Genomic DNA, 16506 nt, shown 5'->3' with positions numbered 1-16506 from the left:
GCAAAAGCTGAGCAAGTCTGCTCATCATGGTGGTTTCTGGATTCACTTCTGGGTCTTGGGTTTGAATTTCTTCTTCTTGGTGTTCGGGTGAGTTGGCCATTTCTTACAAATCTGATTGAGCAATTATTTAGCAATACGATAGCATGGCATATATATCAACATTTATTATAAAATCTCTTTTTACGGGTTTAAGCTTTACCCAATTTTGCACATGCAATCTTATTACTACATAATTCTCATATCAGTGTTGCTTTCTCATGGCACAGGGTATGATATTACGGGATTTTAAAAATGGTTGTATGAAATCATGGTATTAGAACAGCTTATACAGATTTTTAGGGTGTACAGTAGGAAACAAGATATATAATGGATTCATCAAACTAAAGGGTACATAAATAAAAGTCTGGTTATCACAAGTTCAGGAATAAGGTACAATAATATAATAGGGTTAAATAGAGGAAAAACTGGAAAATATCCCCCTATCTACCCCTAACTTCTAACAACTACTACTACAAAGTTCTGAAATACGATACAATGAATAAAATAGGGATCCCGGCATCTGACCAAGTATCCCAAAGCCTACCGGCGCTGAGAAACAACAACTACGGGCTCAACTAACAGTCCCGCCTAACAACTAATCATCCAGAATCTCTCTCAACACAACCAACATCCATCGAATGATCTTATGCAGCCTCCGGGCCTCAGCATCAGCATCACTAGTTGATGGTCCCTCGTCCAATCTCCTCCGGGCAACCTGCTCCGCCATCTTAATCCGGACTCACCACTCATCATCCATAACTGAAGTGCTCTGTCTAGTCTCTCGAGCTAGCCTATCTACCAAAGCTCCCAACTCTGGAATACGGGAGTAAACAAAATCTCGGTCCTGGGCTAACTTGCCACCAACACTGACAAGCACAATCTTAGGCATCTCAGACTCTGGCTCAGGGGCAGGGGTCTCTGAATCTGGCCTCAGGGGTGAAATCTGCATAGGGATCTCACTACTCTCAGAAGGATCCTCCTCTGGATCTGAACTAACATACACAGGCTCCTCTGAAGAGGGTGGAATGGGGTCCACTGGGGTACCATTAAAACTAATCTCTGAATCGGAATCACTACCACTACTGGGATCCTGAGAGAAAATACAAAACAACAACCAAGAAACAGTGTTAGGGTTAAATAAAGCTTCTTGCTAACTCACACCCTAACTCTAGTCACCACTTTAGCTAATACACACTTTTCCTTAGACTATACCTAATAGTCTAACTCAACTTTATATGAGTCGAACTCTCTCACGATATAGATATTTACCCAAAATACCCTTTTTAATCCTAACTTGTCTCAGGGACTAGATCCTGTAGCTCTGATACCAAACTTCTGATGCCCTGAATCTCAGGGTTAGGAAATGAGGACCCACACACCTTTAATCTACTAATTAAATAAGCATAACCCCGATTAGCTAATAGCAGGATCAAACAGGATAAAGTATGAGACAAGATTACAACTACCAATCATAGAATATAACTTACAACCCAAAATAAAACCAAATATACATGGTCGATCCCGGCTTGGAACCGACAGATAACTCATTGTATCTTTACAACACTCTCTGGCTAAGCGCTTGCTCACTCACAAACTATACTACCTGCTCTGGCAACCGGAAGCCCTCAACACGATAAGGGTCACCAGGTACGCTCTTATGAGCAGCGCGCTTAAGCTTGGACATCTTCTTGCTTAACTGCCATGGTTAGATTAAAACAAAACATATAAGTATAAAACTCAACAAGTAACCAAACAGCAATTCTACAATATAAAATCAACAATATACTTTGCTGATCTCAGGGCATTCTACTTTATCAATTCTAGGTGGTAGATTTCTATCTATTAGGCGATGAAAGGGGTTATGAAGAAAAAAATTGGGCTTTCAAGGAACAAGGAACAAGGCTCAAGGCAGGGTGAAAACCGACATTCATCACAAATCATTAATAGGATTACAAATGATCTTTCGAATGGAAAGCAACTGTCTTTTTATTATAAGGAATCAATTATATGATCAACAGAATAAAAATCAGGATTCACAAGCTGTAAGCTTCACAACATCATAATCAACTCTTTTCAAATCAATATAAACCTTTTTAAAATTTCAAAGAATCAATTACTGAATAGGAAATTTTAATTCCTTTTTAAATCATTATGGAACCCTTGATTGGATCACTTTATCTTTCATTTCATAATAATAATACGGGTGATCATCCTGTACCGACCTCCATCCGGTCTTTAAGGTACCAATGACATAATTTCAGCCTTAAACCGGACTAGCCCCGCTAGCCTCTTACTATGACTGGACTAGTCCCACTAGCCTCTTACGTCCCAATCCAATCCATCAAAAATTCGTTTGGAAAACCTTGAGTTGGAAAAAGGTAGGTTTACTAAATTCATTTTATCATTACCAAGAATATAAAATCATTCAGATTCTTTCAAGTCGAAACTCATTCTTAAGTTTAAGTTCAAGAATTCAAAGTTAAGGGAATGAATCAGGGATAAGCAAAGTTCAATTCTAGGGATCTTGATCAATGATAACATGGTACTCAAGTTAGGGAAATCAAAACCGTTTCAAGGATCAGTAGAGGATAAGGTAAACAAGGAATGAAGCATCATTACAAGGGGTTCGTAAAGGTACTTATAGGGTTTATAACAGTTCATGGTATAACAAGTGAATAAGAAGAAGGAAGTTACCAAGGGTTGGATCAATAAGCTTATCAATAACAAGTTCACAATATCAATGACAGGGGTACATTACTTTAACAGTTCAATACTCTACATGGCATGAACAATATCCTCTCTATAACTATTTACACAAGTAATTAGAGTTACTTGCATGAATTCGCTTTCTTGAAGGTTGAACTACTGCCACCTAGTATACCTTTCCCTTTCCTAGCCCGAATGCCCTCACGCTCCGAATCTACAATCCAAAACCAAAACCCTAATTAGTTTCTTAACTCACGTTCCCGGAACGCTTAACTTTCCCCTTAAATGCAATACCCTAAGGGTACGTATATATATACACTCACCATAAACACATATACGCATATACAATCACTCGCATATCCAAACCAAATAGACTTCGGATCACGTATTACAATACAAACATGACATATAACATTTAATCCTTGTATATTAAACTCTATACTCGAGTTATCATATCAATACATAATCTCGTATCCAAAACGACTCAAAAAACCTTCTTTTTACATTACTTAATTCGAACCAAACAAGCAAATAAACCACATTATTCTTAGAAATCTCCCATGCATTCAATTTAGCATCAAATCAATCATTTTTATAGCCATAAACCATTCGGCTTTATTACCAAACACAAACAAAAGATCCAATGATCCTTTTAAACTCTAATCTTGTCAATTACAACCTATATCTTAACATGAAATTCTTATTTCTTTCATATCTAACTTCAATTTATCATAGAAACACACAAGCAACACTTTAAGCATATAATTCATCTAAATTTCTATAAATCCAACTTATACCATTCGAATTTCTCAAAAGTCATCACATGCAACACCACAATTTGACATGCAAGTATAGGGATCATTTATACTCTTTAGTTTATACCAAAATTCATCATTTAAAACCTTTTTCAAAGAAAATCGAAGCAAAATTAATCCCTCAAACCAAAACTTTTTATAAGCTTGAATCGAAATCAAAAACCCATTTTCTAAAAGTAAAAATTCAACTAAAAACTCTTTTAATCAAAACCAAAGATTCTTTGATTATTAAATCTTAAGCACCTTAAGCAAATGACTACTCCTCTCCTTTTTACTCAAAAATTTGAACCAACTCTAGCACAAAACCAATCAAGTCACTTGCAACCAACTTAATGCTACCATTCATACTATCACACAATAAAAATCATCCTTCCCCCTTAATTTTTATAAAAAAAATTCGAACCTAGCAAAGGTTCAAAACCAAAAGAAGCCTAAAACATTGACATGCAATAACTTTTAGGGACATGCAAATGGATTCTTATGACATGCATACCATTTTAATTATCTAAACACCAAAATCACTTACTAATAAACCTTACATATAATCTTCTAAGCATGACACTTAATTTACCAACAACACTTCAAGAAATCATCAAATATCAAACATGCAATTAGTATCTTAGCAAAATCATACTCTAGCACTTGGAAAATCACACTTTGAAAATCCATCGGCTCTCCTTGGATCATGGTCGGTGGTGGTCGAACTTAAGAGTGCCCATAACGGGTCTCCTCTTGAGTTTAAACCACAAAATCACTTTAAACTTCTCTTATGATCATATATCAAGAAATCATATTTCCTTGAACACAATCATGGAGATTAAATTATGAAATCTATATAAACATTTACATGCAAATGGTGTTTGAGTAGTATATCGAAAATAGAAACTATGGATGGTAAAATCTTTGAATTTGGATGAGTTTTTGTTGTTGCATGCAAGAGAGAGAAGAGAGATGGGGAGAGAGCCGAGAGATCGTGATCGAGAGAGAGAGAGAGAGAGAGAGAGAGAGAGAGAGAGAGAGAGAGAGAGAGAGAGAGAGAGAGAGAGAGAGAGAGAGAGAGAGAGAGAGAGAGAAGAGTGTTCATGGGAAAGGAGAGAAAGAAGGGGGGAAGATGAGCTAGTATTTGTAATAGGGGCAAGGGTAGTTTAGTAATTTACTAATCCTTTTTTTTGTTTGATTTCCTTTCTCTTTTGACTCTAATTTTAAGATGTAGATCGCGAAATTAGCTTTCCAACCATTACTCATAATAAACTTTTGAGTGTACGGTTGATTTTATATGATTTTTACAAGTTTATGTTAAAAATAGCATTTTAATACATAAAAATCATTTTAAAATGCAACGATCATGAAATAAATCCGTCTATCATTTTTAGAAAGTCTCTAGGACTATTTCGAAGATAACAAAACAAATCTCATGCATTTACCTTACTCATATAATTTTATAAAAATGTGCAAAGGTTAAATAAACCTTATTTAAATCAAATAATCCCCTGAAATCCATAAAAATATTAACAGATCACGTAATCACGCATACAGACAAGCAAGCACACATACTCACACAACTCATGTCTGATCATAAAAATTTTCCCTTATTATTATTATTATTCCTCTTTACGCGTACCAGGTCACGTTCTGCCTGACGGCCTGACGCTTAGCGTTTCAATTACGCTTCACAATATCATTACCGACCGACACGTCACTAGAACGCAATAATTTACTTAAACATTCATTTCACATAATAACACATAATTCACATTTTAAATACTTTAATCCCTTTTTAGGACGGGTTCCGTTCTACTTGACGGCCCGACAACACAGCTTAACTCCTAAGTTGACTCTTTAAATTGGAACGCTTCTATCTACGCTCCCAGATACTAATATACAATAAAGAAAATCAACACTTAATCACATAATTTATAATCACATCACATAAATCATACTTTATTTACTTAATCACGTCACAAAATTCTCAGTCGTCACATGTACTATCCAGATATTTTTTAATTGATTATCAAAATTGTTGAAATACTAAATCTGATTATACATTAGAGACGATCAAAATCGAAAATATATTACCAAAATCGAATATGACACGTTATTAGCAAAACTCATACTTAAAGGTATTTAATGTGTACGATAACAAAATTATTTAATCATAATCTTTTGAAAAAGTACACTATATTATATTAAAAGTACTACATTTGATACACTACAAGAAAAAAAGGCATTTCCTACTAAGTAAATCTTACCGGCTAAACTTGGTAGGAATTGCTCTACCATTTCCTACCAACACATCATCTGGTAGGGATTGCTGTAGGTGGGACCTAGATTTTGTACACGTAAGCACCAAAACCTACCAATATTGGTAGTGATGTAGAACAAGCAGTCATGGATTTTAAAAAAAAACTTGACATGAAAAGGTCTACAAGAAAGAAAGGAGAGCAATGGCATAATCATGCTTACGGGCTACATGATCATGCCGAAACAACGAAAGTTTCCAGTAAGAAAAGGATCATAACGACATGATCATACTGGCAAGCTGCGTGGTCATGCTAAAGTGGGGAAAAAGTCCAGTCCCTGGACTAGTGGTCTGAGGGTCTAGAGCATGAGCATGATTGCAACTGCATGGTCATGCTATTTATTTTTAATATTTTTATTTAATTAGGATTTGTTTTTAATTATCTTTTAGGTTTTTATATCCCTACATAAACATTATTGTGATGAAATAATTGGCATCTTATTATTATTAAAATAAAAAACCCTGTAAAATTTTCTCATCTTTCTGGTGGATTCCAGAGTTATCTTTTCATGGATTCGTGTTTATTCTTAAGGATTAATGTTTGTTGATCCCAGGCTTCCGTTCTGCATCAAGTGGCATCAAAGCAAAGATTTCACCTCGTTCTACGATGACCGGGAGAGGTAATACTAAAGTTTCTAACGATGATAATCGTGAGGCTACTCATACACGGGCAATTAAAGAGTCGAGGCAATCTATGACAAGATTGGAGATGATGTTTCAACATTTTCTTAACAATCGAACCAACCCTAATAACAATCGGAATCTTCATTAAAAATAGAGGGGAGTAAAAAAAACCCGAAATTGATGATTCTGATAATGGGGAGTCGGAGGAGGAACATATTGAAGTTGAAATCTGGAAAACAACCAACCTCATAATGATTATAAAAATCGGGCTGATATTTTATTATTCGATGGGAGGTTAGGGATAAAAGATTTCTTGGATTAGATTTCAGAGGTTGAGCGCTTCTTTGAGTTTGTAGAGGTCTCTGATTATATACTGGTAAAACTAGTGGCTTATAAACTGAGGAGTGGCACTGTTGTATGGTGGGAGAATTTGCAAACATATAGGAAGCATAAAGGCAAAATTCCAATTCAGTCATGGAGGAGGATAAAACAGATGTTGATGAGCAGATTTTTACCACATGATTATAAGCAGCTTATTTTTTAGAATTATCAGAATTGTGCACAGGGAAACCGAACTTTAACGGAGTATACAGAGGAGTGGTAGAGGCTATCAGTTAGTAATAATTTAAATGAGACAGACACATAACAAGTTTTGAAGTATGTTGGTGGATTGAAAGCTGCGATTAGAGAGAAGATAGGGTTACAAGTGATTTGGACAGTAGAGGAGGCCCAAAATATGGCGTTGAAGGCTGAATTGATGGATAAGACAATAAGTAAATTTCCAAGCTATAAGAAGGATGTTGCTGAATTGTCAGGTAATACTTCGACCAATAAAAATAAATATCAGGATCTTAACCAAAATCACACCAAGCCTATGCCTGCATATAACCAACCTCATAAAAATTCTTCAACCACAGCTCCACAAAAAAAACCTAACCTTTACACCAAATCTGGAGGATTTAAATATTATAGGTGCGGCCAACCTGGTTATCGTTTCAATGAGTGTTCTCAAAGGAAGCCTGTGAATCGTATTGGGATAGATAAAAAGGATGAACATGAACATGGTGATTCGGGTGATAATTCGGAGGATTTGGAAGGAATGGAACTAAATGAAGAAGATGGAGAGTGAGTTAATTGTGTAATTCAGCGTGTTATGTGTTCTACAAAAATAGAAGATCGTTCACAAAGGAACACTATTTTCGAATCTTGTTGCAGTATTCAAGGTTGAGTTCATGATCTAATTGTAGACAGTGGTAGCTGTGAAAACTTTGTGTCTAGGAAATTGATGGAACATCTCGGGTTAAAAACTAAAAATCACCCTAAACCTTATACTATTGGTTGGATTCAGAAAGGTCCCAAAGTTGACGTGACAGATATATGCAAAGTCCCTATTTCAATTGGGAAACATTATCAAGAGGAGGTAATTTGTGATGTTATTGATATAGATGTTGGTCATGTTTTGTTGGGCAGACCGTGCCAATTTGATGTCGACATTACTTATAAAGAAAGGAAGAACGTTTATCTCTTTGAATGGGGCAGTAAAAAAATTGCAATGGTTCCAAAGAACAATGAAGTGTCTGAAATAAATAGAAATGCAAAATATCATTCATTGGTTTCATTGGTGACTTCTGAAAAAGAGTTGGAGGCAAATATAAAAGAAGCTAAAGAAGTGCACTTGGTGGTGGTGAGAGTACTTATGATAGAAGCAAAGGAAAAAATATAAAGTAACAACGCCTAAGATCATACAATCGCTCTTTGACGAGTTTCGAGAACTTTTGGCTGAAGATTTGCCCAATGATCTTCCCATTTTGCGTAATATCAATATTATATAGACCTGGTTCCTGGGGGGAGCCTACCAAACCTGCCATATTACAGGATGAGCCCAAAATAAAATCAAATTTTACAAGAAAAGATAGATTAATTATTGCATAAGGGGTTTATTCGTGAGAGTATGAGTCCATGTGCGGTACCTATATTGTTAGTGCCGAAAAAGATGAAAATTGGAGGATGTGTGTTGACAGTTGAGTTATAAACAAAATAACTATGAGATATAGTTTCCATATTTCATGGTTGGATGATATGTTAGACATGTTAGAGGGTTCCACATTATTTTCAAAGATAGATTTGTGAAGTGGATATCATCAGATTTGAGTGAAACCAGGAGATGAGTGGAATACAACCTTCAAAATGAAAGATGAACTTTATGAGTGGATGGTGATTCCTTTCGGAGTGTGCAATGCTCCAAGAAATATCATGCGACTAATGAATCAGGTATTACATCCTTTCATTGGCAAATTGGTTGTGGTATATTTTGATGATATTTTAATCTATAGCCGATGTGAAAAAGATCATATAAAGCATTTGAGGCAGGTGTTTGAGGTTATAAATGCAAATAAGTTATTTATTAATCTGAAGAAGTATAATTGGGTGACTGAAAAGTTGATGTTCTTGGGATATATTATAAGTTTCAACAGAATTTTGGTTGATGAGGAGAAAATAAGGACAATCAAGGATTGGCGTACACCTAAAACAATCTCTGAAGTTTGAAGTTTTCATTGCTTGGCAACATTTTATCGTCGATTCATTAGAAACCTTAGCATTATTGTTGCTCATATCACTGAATGTTTGAAGAAAGGAAAGTTTCAGTGGGGGAAGAGGGCGAATCAACTTTTACTTTAATTAAGGAGAAATTATGCACTACTCCTGTTTTGGCGCTACCGAATTTTGATAAGTTGTTTGAGGTGGAGTGTGATGCAAGTGGAGTCGATATTGGGGCTGTTTTTTCTCTAGAGAAGAGGCCAGTTGCATTTTTCAGTGAAAAACTCAATGATGCATGATAAAAGTGGAGTACTTATGAGAAAGATTCTTATGCCCTTTTTCGAGCTTTAAAATAATAGGAGCATTATCTTTTACAAAATCAATTCTTATTAAATACTCGCCATCAAACTATAAAGTATTTGAACAATCAAAGACACCTCAGTAATATGCCTGTGAGATGGTCAAACTATATTCCAAAATTTCCCTTTATTTTAAACCACAAGCTTGGTGTCCTAAACAAGGTGGCTGACGCGTTGAGTCATATGACTCATTTGTTGGTTATCATGCAACAAGAAGTGGTGGGTTTTAAATTTCTAAAAGAGTTGTATGCTGATGATGATGATTTTGCTGAACAGTGAGAATAGTGTGTGGTGAAGCGAGTGGAGGGAGAATATCATGTCACTAATGGTTTCTTATTTTGAGTTAATCAATTATGCATTTCTAAAAGTTCTTTGCGAGAAAAATTAATCCGAAATTTGCATGGTGATGGACCAAGTGGGCATCTTGGTCGTGATAAGACAATTAGTGTTGTGGAAGTGAGATATTACTGGCCTCAGGCCCTCAACTGAAGCGTGATGTAGGAAAGTTTGTTCTTAAGTGTTATGTGTGTCAAACATCAAAAGGGGCAAACACAGAATACCGGCCTTTACATGCCTTTACTGGTTCCAAATGCTATATGGGAGGATCTTGCTATGAATTTTGTTTTGGGACTCCCGCGCACTCAACATGGAGCTGATTCTATTTTTTTGTTGACATGTTTTAAAGATAGAGCATTTTATTCCTTGCAAAAAGACCTTTGATGCTTCACATGTATCTCAATTTTTTTTCGAGAAGTGGGTCGTTTGCATGGTGTTCCGAAGTCAATCACGTCTGATAGAGATTCAAAATTTCTGAGTCATTTTTGGATCACTCTATGGAAATGCATGGATACGAGTTAGAATTTCAGCAGTACATCACACCCTCAAACAGACGGACATACATAGAACCTTAATCGCACTTTTGGGAAATCTGATTCGCAGTATTTGTGGTGACAAACCGAAGCAATGGGATGTAGCATTAGCACGGGCAGAATTTGCATATAACAGTGCAATTCATTCAGCAACAGGGAAGTCTCTTTTTTCATTGGTAAACAGGAAGCCTCCAAGATATGCATTGGATTTGGAAAAATTACCAAAACTGGTTTGAATGTAGTAGAAAAAAATTTAGCAATACAAGTGCTTCATGTGCAAGCTGAAGTAAAAGCAAAGTTCGAGGATCAGAATGAGAAGTATAAGAAATTTGCAAACACAAAGCGGCAATAAATTTTTTTTAAAGAAAGAGATCAGTTGATGATTTTTTTAAGGAAGGAGAGGTTTTCCGTGGGGACTTTCAACAAGTTTAAGCCAAGAAAATATGGTCCTTACAAGATCTTGAAGAAAATTAATGATAATGCTTATGTAGTTGATCTTTCTGAAGATATGAGTATTTCAAAAACTTTCAATGTAGAGAATCTATATGAGTTTCATGATGATGTTCCTTTATATTCATAAATTAAGTCGAGGTCGAGTTTTTTACATGAGGGAGGGACTGATGTAGAACAAGCAGCCTTGGATTTTGAAGAGAAACTTGACATAAAAAGGTCTACAAGAAAGAAGAGAGAACAATGACATGATCATGTTTATAGGCTACATGATCATGCCAAAACAATAAAGTTTCTAGTATGCAAAAGAGCACAACGACACGATCATGCTGGCAATCTGCGTGATCATGCTAAAGCGGGGAAAAAGTCCAGTAGCTGGACTAGTGGTCTGAGGGTCTGGAGCATGAGCATGCTCGTAACTACATGGTCATGCTACTTATTTTTAATATTTTATTTTAATTATGATTTATTTTTAATTATATTTTAGGGTTTTATATCTCTACATAAACATTATTATGATGAAACAATTGTCATCTTATTATTATTGAAATAAAAAAACCCTTGAGAATAACTTTTCGGATCCGTGATTGCGGATTCGTGTTTGTTCTTAAGTATTAACGTTTGTTGATCCTAGTCTTCCGTTCTGCGTCAGGTAGGAAACTCAAAAACTACCAATTTTGATAGATTTTGACCAAAATTTGATACAAAAATGGTCTCACTAACCACATCATCAACACTCACATTTTTTAATTATCAAATGTTATATATTTGAATGACTTTTAACCTTACAACTTACCCCATTAATTCCCACACCCTTTGGCTTTTCATTTTACACCCTTTGGCTTTTCATGCTACTTGTAACCTACAAACTCTAGCCCTATATAAACCATTGTAAGATATGTGATTGATATATGAAAATGAAAATCTTCTCTATTCTCTTAGTAATTTTGTTCTTGTAATGCTCTCTATATAATATATTCTATATTAGTTTGTAACACGTTATCAGCACGGTAGCTAATAAGATCTGTGGGTGCACCAGAAGGAGAAGTTGGTTTACGAGTTTACACGAGTTTCTTGTCAACACAAGTACTAGTACTAGCTGGGTGATCATTACTTCCTGTCTCTACAAAAGGTATGCCCATGTTTTAATTGTTAAATGAATATATTACCGCAGGCATGATTGCATGTTAGTAAAACTAGATCCATAACATGCTAGTCTATTCTTTTAGTTCATATTTGTCATGTTCACGTATTACACTTTGCGGGTGGTTAAATATATAAGTGGATGCCTGTATAATATTCTGTACTAATCATTTATGCTAATATTCTGTGCGTAATTAAAATGCATGTGTATCTGTTATAACGCCATGTTAAAGCCAACAGTTTGGTTGTACAAATTTAGGGAGATTTGCACTTTGCACGAATAGTTAAAAACTAAAAGCTAGGCTATGCCTTGTCTCCTGCAGCTTTTATAATCTATTTCCGTGACTAAGAGTTGATGTAGCAGTAATTTATATTTGTTTTACTTGTGCATGCGTGTTAATAATTGTCATGTTAACTAAGATGGGTTGTTATCAATGAATAGCATATATTTTAGTCTCTGAGACTTAACTAAAATCATGTTCTATTAAACTTGTTGATTAAATGCATCATTATGTGTAATATATTATATTTGTTTAAGTATATTTGATAAGTGATAATCTGTTTCTTTCGCAAATTATTTGTTATCTTGTCATAAAAAATTATCGCATTGCATTATATTTATGTGCATAAATATTGATGTTGATTCGAGTTTTGTTTATTTTTAGTGAAAATGTCGAATCTTACGAAACTTGAGTTTAACGCACTTGATGTCACCGGCAAAAATTATTTGACATGGATTCTTGATGCTGAAATCCATCTTAGTGCAATGGGTCTCGGTGACACCATAAAAGAGGGAAATAAGACCTCTGAACAAGACAAGGCAAAGGCCATGATATTTCTTCGCCATCACCTTGATGAAGGCTTGAAAACTGAATATCTGACTATTAAAGATCCATCAACTCTTTGGAAAGATCTCAAAGAAAGATATGATCACCAGAAAACGGTGATACTTCCTAAAGCTCGCTATGATTGGCTACACTTGCGATTGCAAGATTATAAAAGTGTGAGCGAGTATAACTCTGCCATGTTCAAAATTACATCTCAATTGAAATTATGTGGCGAGAATATCACCGATAAAGATATGTTGGAGAAAACATATTCCACTTTCCATGCCAATAATATGCTCTTGCAACAACAATATCGTGAACGTGGATTCACGAAATATTCTGAGCTTATTTCTGTGTTGCTTCTTGCTGAACAAAATAATGAACTTTTGCTGAAAAATCATCAAGCACGTCCCACTGGCTCAACACCATTCCCTGAAGTGAATGCGGTGACTAATAATGAATATAGAGATAATAAATCATTTGGACGTGGACGTGGGCATGGATATGGACGTGGACGTGGGCGTGCCCGTGGTCATGGATTTTGGCGTGGTCGAGGCCGAAATCAACAAAATCGCCCCCACTTTAAAAGGAAGCCTTACTATCAAAAACAGAAAACAAATGAGGAGAAACCCGAGGGAAGTACGATGGTTAAAAAGGGTGAAAGTACTTGTAGCCGTTGTGGAATGAAAGGTCATTGGAGAAGTACATGTCGTACCTCCAAGCACTTTGCTGACCTATATCAAGCATCTTTGAAAAATGTTAAAACTAATTTCACCGAACAGAATGATCCTTTGGGGATTGCTCATCTTGAAGCACATCTTGGAAGTGATGGCCAAGTTGATCCTTCGGCCTTTACTCACATGGAAGTTGGTGATTTCTTTGAAGATGTCGATGTGAATATGCCTAAATTTGGTGGTGATGAGCCTAAGAATAATTAAGAAAGGCCTTACTTGCTTGTTGAACGTTTTCCTTATTTATTTTGGATTGTTAGTACTTAATTTTTGAACTATGATAATCATCCTTATCAGTTGCTTATGTAATTTTCTTTAATGAAGTACTTGAGATGTTTTACCTCTACTTCTAATTTTATTTTAGTTTTCGTGAAGAAATATGGCCAGCAACCTCTCATCATGTGCTATAAAAGATGAGGAATCTTTTTGTTTGGCAGATAGTGCAACCACACATACAATTTTAAAAGATCAAAAATATTTTTCGCATCTAACATTAGCCAAAGCTAATGTAAATACAATATCGGGTGCATCAAATATAATTGAAGGCTCCGGAAGAGCAAGTATAGTGCTACCTAATGGTACATGTTTGTTGATTGAAAATGCACTATTCTCCACCCGATCAAAAAGAAATCTTTTGAGTTTTAAAGATATACGCCACAATGGCTATCATATTGAGACAACAAATGAACTTGAAAGTGAATATTTGTGTATCATGACTACTATCTCAGGGAGGAAACATGTGATAGAAAAACTCCCATCATATAATTCTGGATTATATTATACTTTCATAAATCCAGTTGAGTCACACATGACTATTAATACAAGATCTGTTGACCCGACAAATTTTATTATATGGCATGATCGTTTAGGCCATCCGGGTTCAACAATGATGCGAAGAATTATTGAAAATTCAAATGGACATCCACTCAAAAACAAAATTGTTCCATTGTCCAAAGATTTTTCATGTGTTGCTTGTTTTGAAGGAAAATTGATAACAAAACCATCCCTTGTGAAAGTTGCAATCGAATGCCCAAAATTTTTGGAGCGAATTCAAGGAGATATATGTGGACCAATTACCCCATCTAGTGGGCCATTTCAGTACTTTATGGTACTCATTGATGCATCAACAAGATGGTCACATGTTAGTTTATTGTCCACTCGTAATGTTGCTTTTGCACGACTCCTTGCTCAAATAATTCGATTACGAGCACAATTTCCTGATTATAATATAAAGAAAATACGATTGGACAATGCAGGAGAATTTACATCCCAATCTTTTAAAGATTATTGTATGTCTATTGGGATTGAAGTGGAGCATTCTGTTGCCCACACACACACTCAAAATGGTCTTGCCGAGTCCTTCATTAAAAGGCTACAACTAATTGCGAGACCATTACTTATGAGAACAAATTTACCAACTACTGCCTGGGGACATGCAATATTACATGCGGCTTCTTTAGTTCGGTTAAGACCGACTTCTTATCATAAATATTCCCCACTGCAACTGGTAAATGGTCAAGAACCAAATATCTCTCACTTGAAAATTTTTGGGTGTGCTGTTTATGTTCCAATATCCCCTCCCCAACGAACAAAAATGGGACCCCAAAGAAGATTAGGGGTATATATTGGATTTGATTCTCCCTCAATTATTAAATATTTGGAGCCCAAGACTGGTGATTTATTCACGGCAAGATTTTCCGATTGTCAATTTGATGAGACAATTTTTCCTGCATTAGGGGGAGATAAGACAAAATTTGAAAAAGAAAAGCAAGAAATTTTGTGGAATGCAGTGTCCCTGTCTCATTATGATCCTCGTACAAATCAATGTGAACTTGAAGTTCAGAAGATTATCCACCTACAAGAAGTCGCAAATAGATTGCCTGATGCATTTACTGATGTCAAAAATGTGACAAAGTCACATATACCAGCTGTTAATGTTCCTTGTAAGATTAAACTTCCTGAAGAAGATAATAAAATCATGCTAGCAAATGAGTCTAAAGCACGCCAGAAGCGTGGAAGACCTATTGGATCCAAGGATAAAACTCCAAGAAAAACAAGGAGACTTGATAATAAAGCTGGAACATCAAATGACATCGTAGAATTGATGATCACTGAAGAAACGTCTTCCAAAGATGATCAAACACCTGAAATTGTTGACAATGAAGAGATCTCGATAAATTATGTCATTTCAGGAAAGAGGTGGAATAGAAAAGAAATTGTCATGGATGATATATTTTCATATGCAGCTGCACTTGACATTTCTGAGGAAATCGAGGATCATGAACCTAGATCGATCTATGAATGTAAAAGAAGAAATGATTGGCCAAAATGGAAAGAAGCTATTGAAGCTGAACTGAAATCACTTGAAAAATACCAAGTTTTTGGACCTATTGTCCAAACACCTGCAGGTATAAAACCCGTCGGATATAGATGGGTATTTGTGCGTAAAAGAAATGAGAAAAATGAAATTGTGAGATACAAGGCACGCCTTGTTGCTCAAGGTTTCTCACAAAGACCGAGAATCGATTACGAAGAAACTTATTCCCCGGTAATGGATGCAACAACATTCAGATTTTTAATAAGTTTATCAATTCTAGAAGGGCTCCGAATGAATTTAATGGATGTTGTAACTGCCTACTTGTATGGATCACTCGATAGTGACATTTACATGAAAATCCCTGATGGGTTAAAAATGCCTGAAGCATATAGTTCAAGACCCCGAGAGATTTACTCAATTAAATTACAGAGATCATTATACGGATTGAAACAGTCGGGTCGTATGTGGTACAATCGTCTCAGTGAATATCTTTTGAAAGATGGATATACCAATAATGTAATATGTCCATGTGTTTTTATTAAAAGGACAAAATTGGGGTTTACTATCATTGCAGTATATGTTGATGATTTAAACATCATTGGAACCCCAGATGAACTTAATGAGACGATTGAATATTTGAAAAAGGAGTTTGAAATGAAGGACTTGGGTAAAACAAAACTCTGCCTTGGTTTTCAAGTTGAACATTTATCTACTGGAATCTTTGTCCACCAGTCTTCGTATATTGAAAAGATTCTTAAACGGTTTATTATGGATAAGGCATATCCTGTG

General features: G+C 35.5%; 1 protein-coding gene across 1 annotated transcript; it reads left to right on the top strand.

Annotated features, from left to right (window-relative positions):
* Positions 1-12512: 12512 nt before the first annotated feature.
* On the top strand, positions 12513-13607 carry LOC141718406 (uncharacterized). Its single transcript, XM_074520787.1, has one exon. It carries the CDS (start codon positions 12513-12515, stop codon positions 13605-13607), a length of 1095 nt encoding a protein of 364 aa, XP_074376888.1.
* The last annotated feature ends 2899 nt before the right edge of the window (positions 13608-16506 follow it).

This window comes from Apium graveolens, chromosome 4 (assembly GCF_009905375.1).
Source record: "Apium graveolens cultivar Ventura chromosome 4, ASM990537v1, whole genome shotgun sequence".
NCBI lineage: Eukaryota > Viridiplantae > Streptophyta > Magnoliopsida > Apiales > Apiaceae > Apium > Apium graveolens.
The sequence above is the reverse complement of the archived record's forward strand: the minus strand, read 5'-3'. Positions and strand labels throughout refer to the sequence as shown.

Excerpts from the sequence above, each read along its gene's own strand:
- LOC141718406 (XM_074520787.1), top strand. The coding sequence starts at position 12,513 with ATGTCGAATCTTACGAAACTTGAGTTTAACGCACTTGATGTCACCGGC.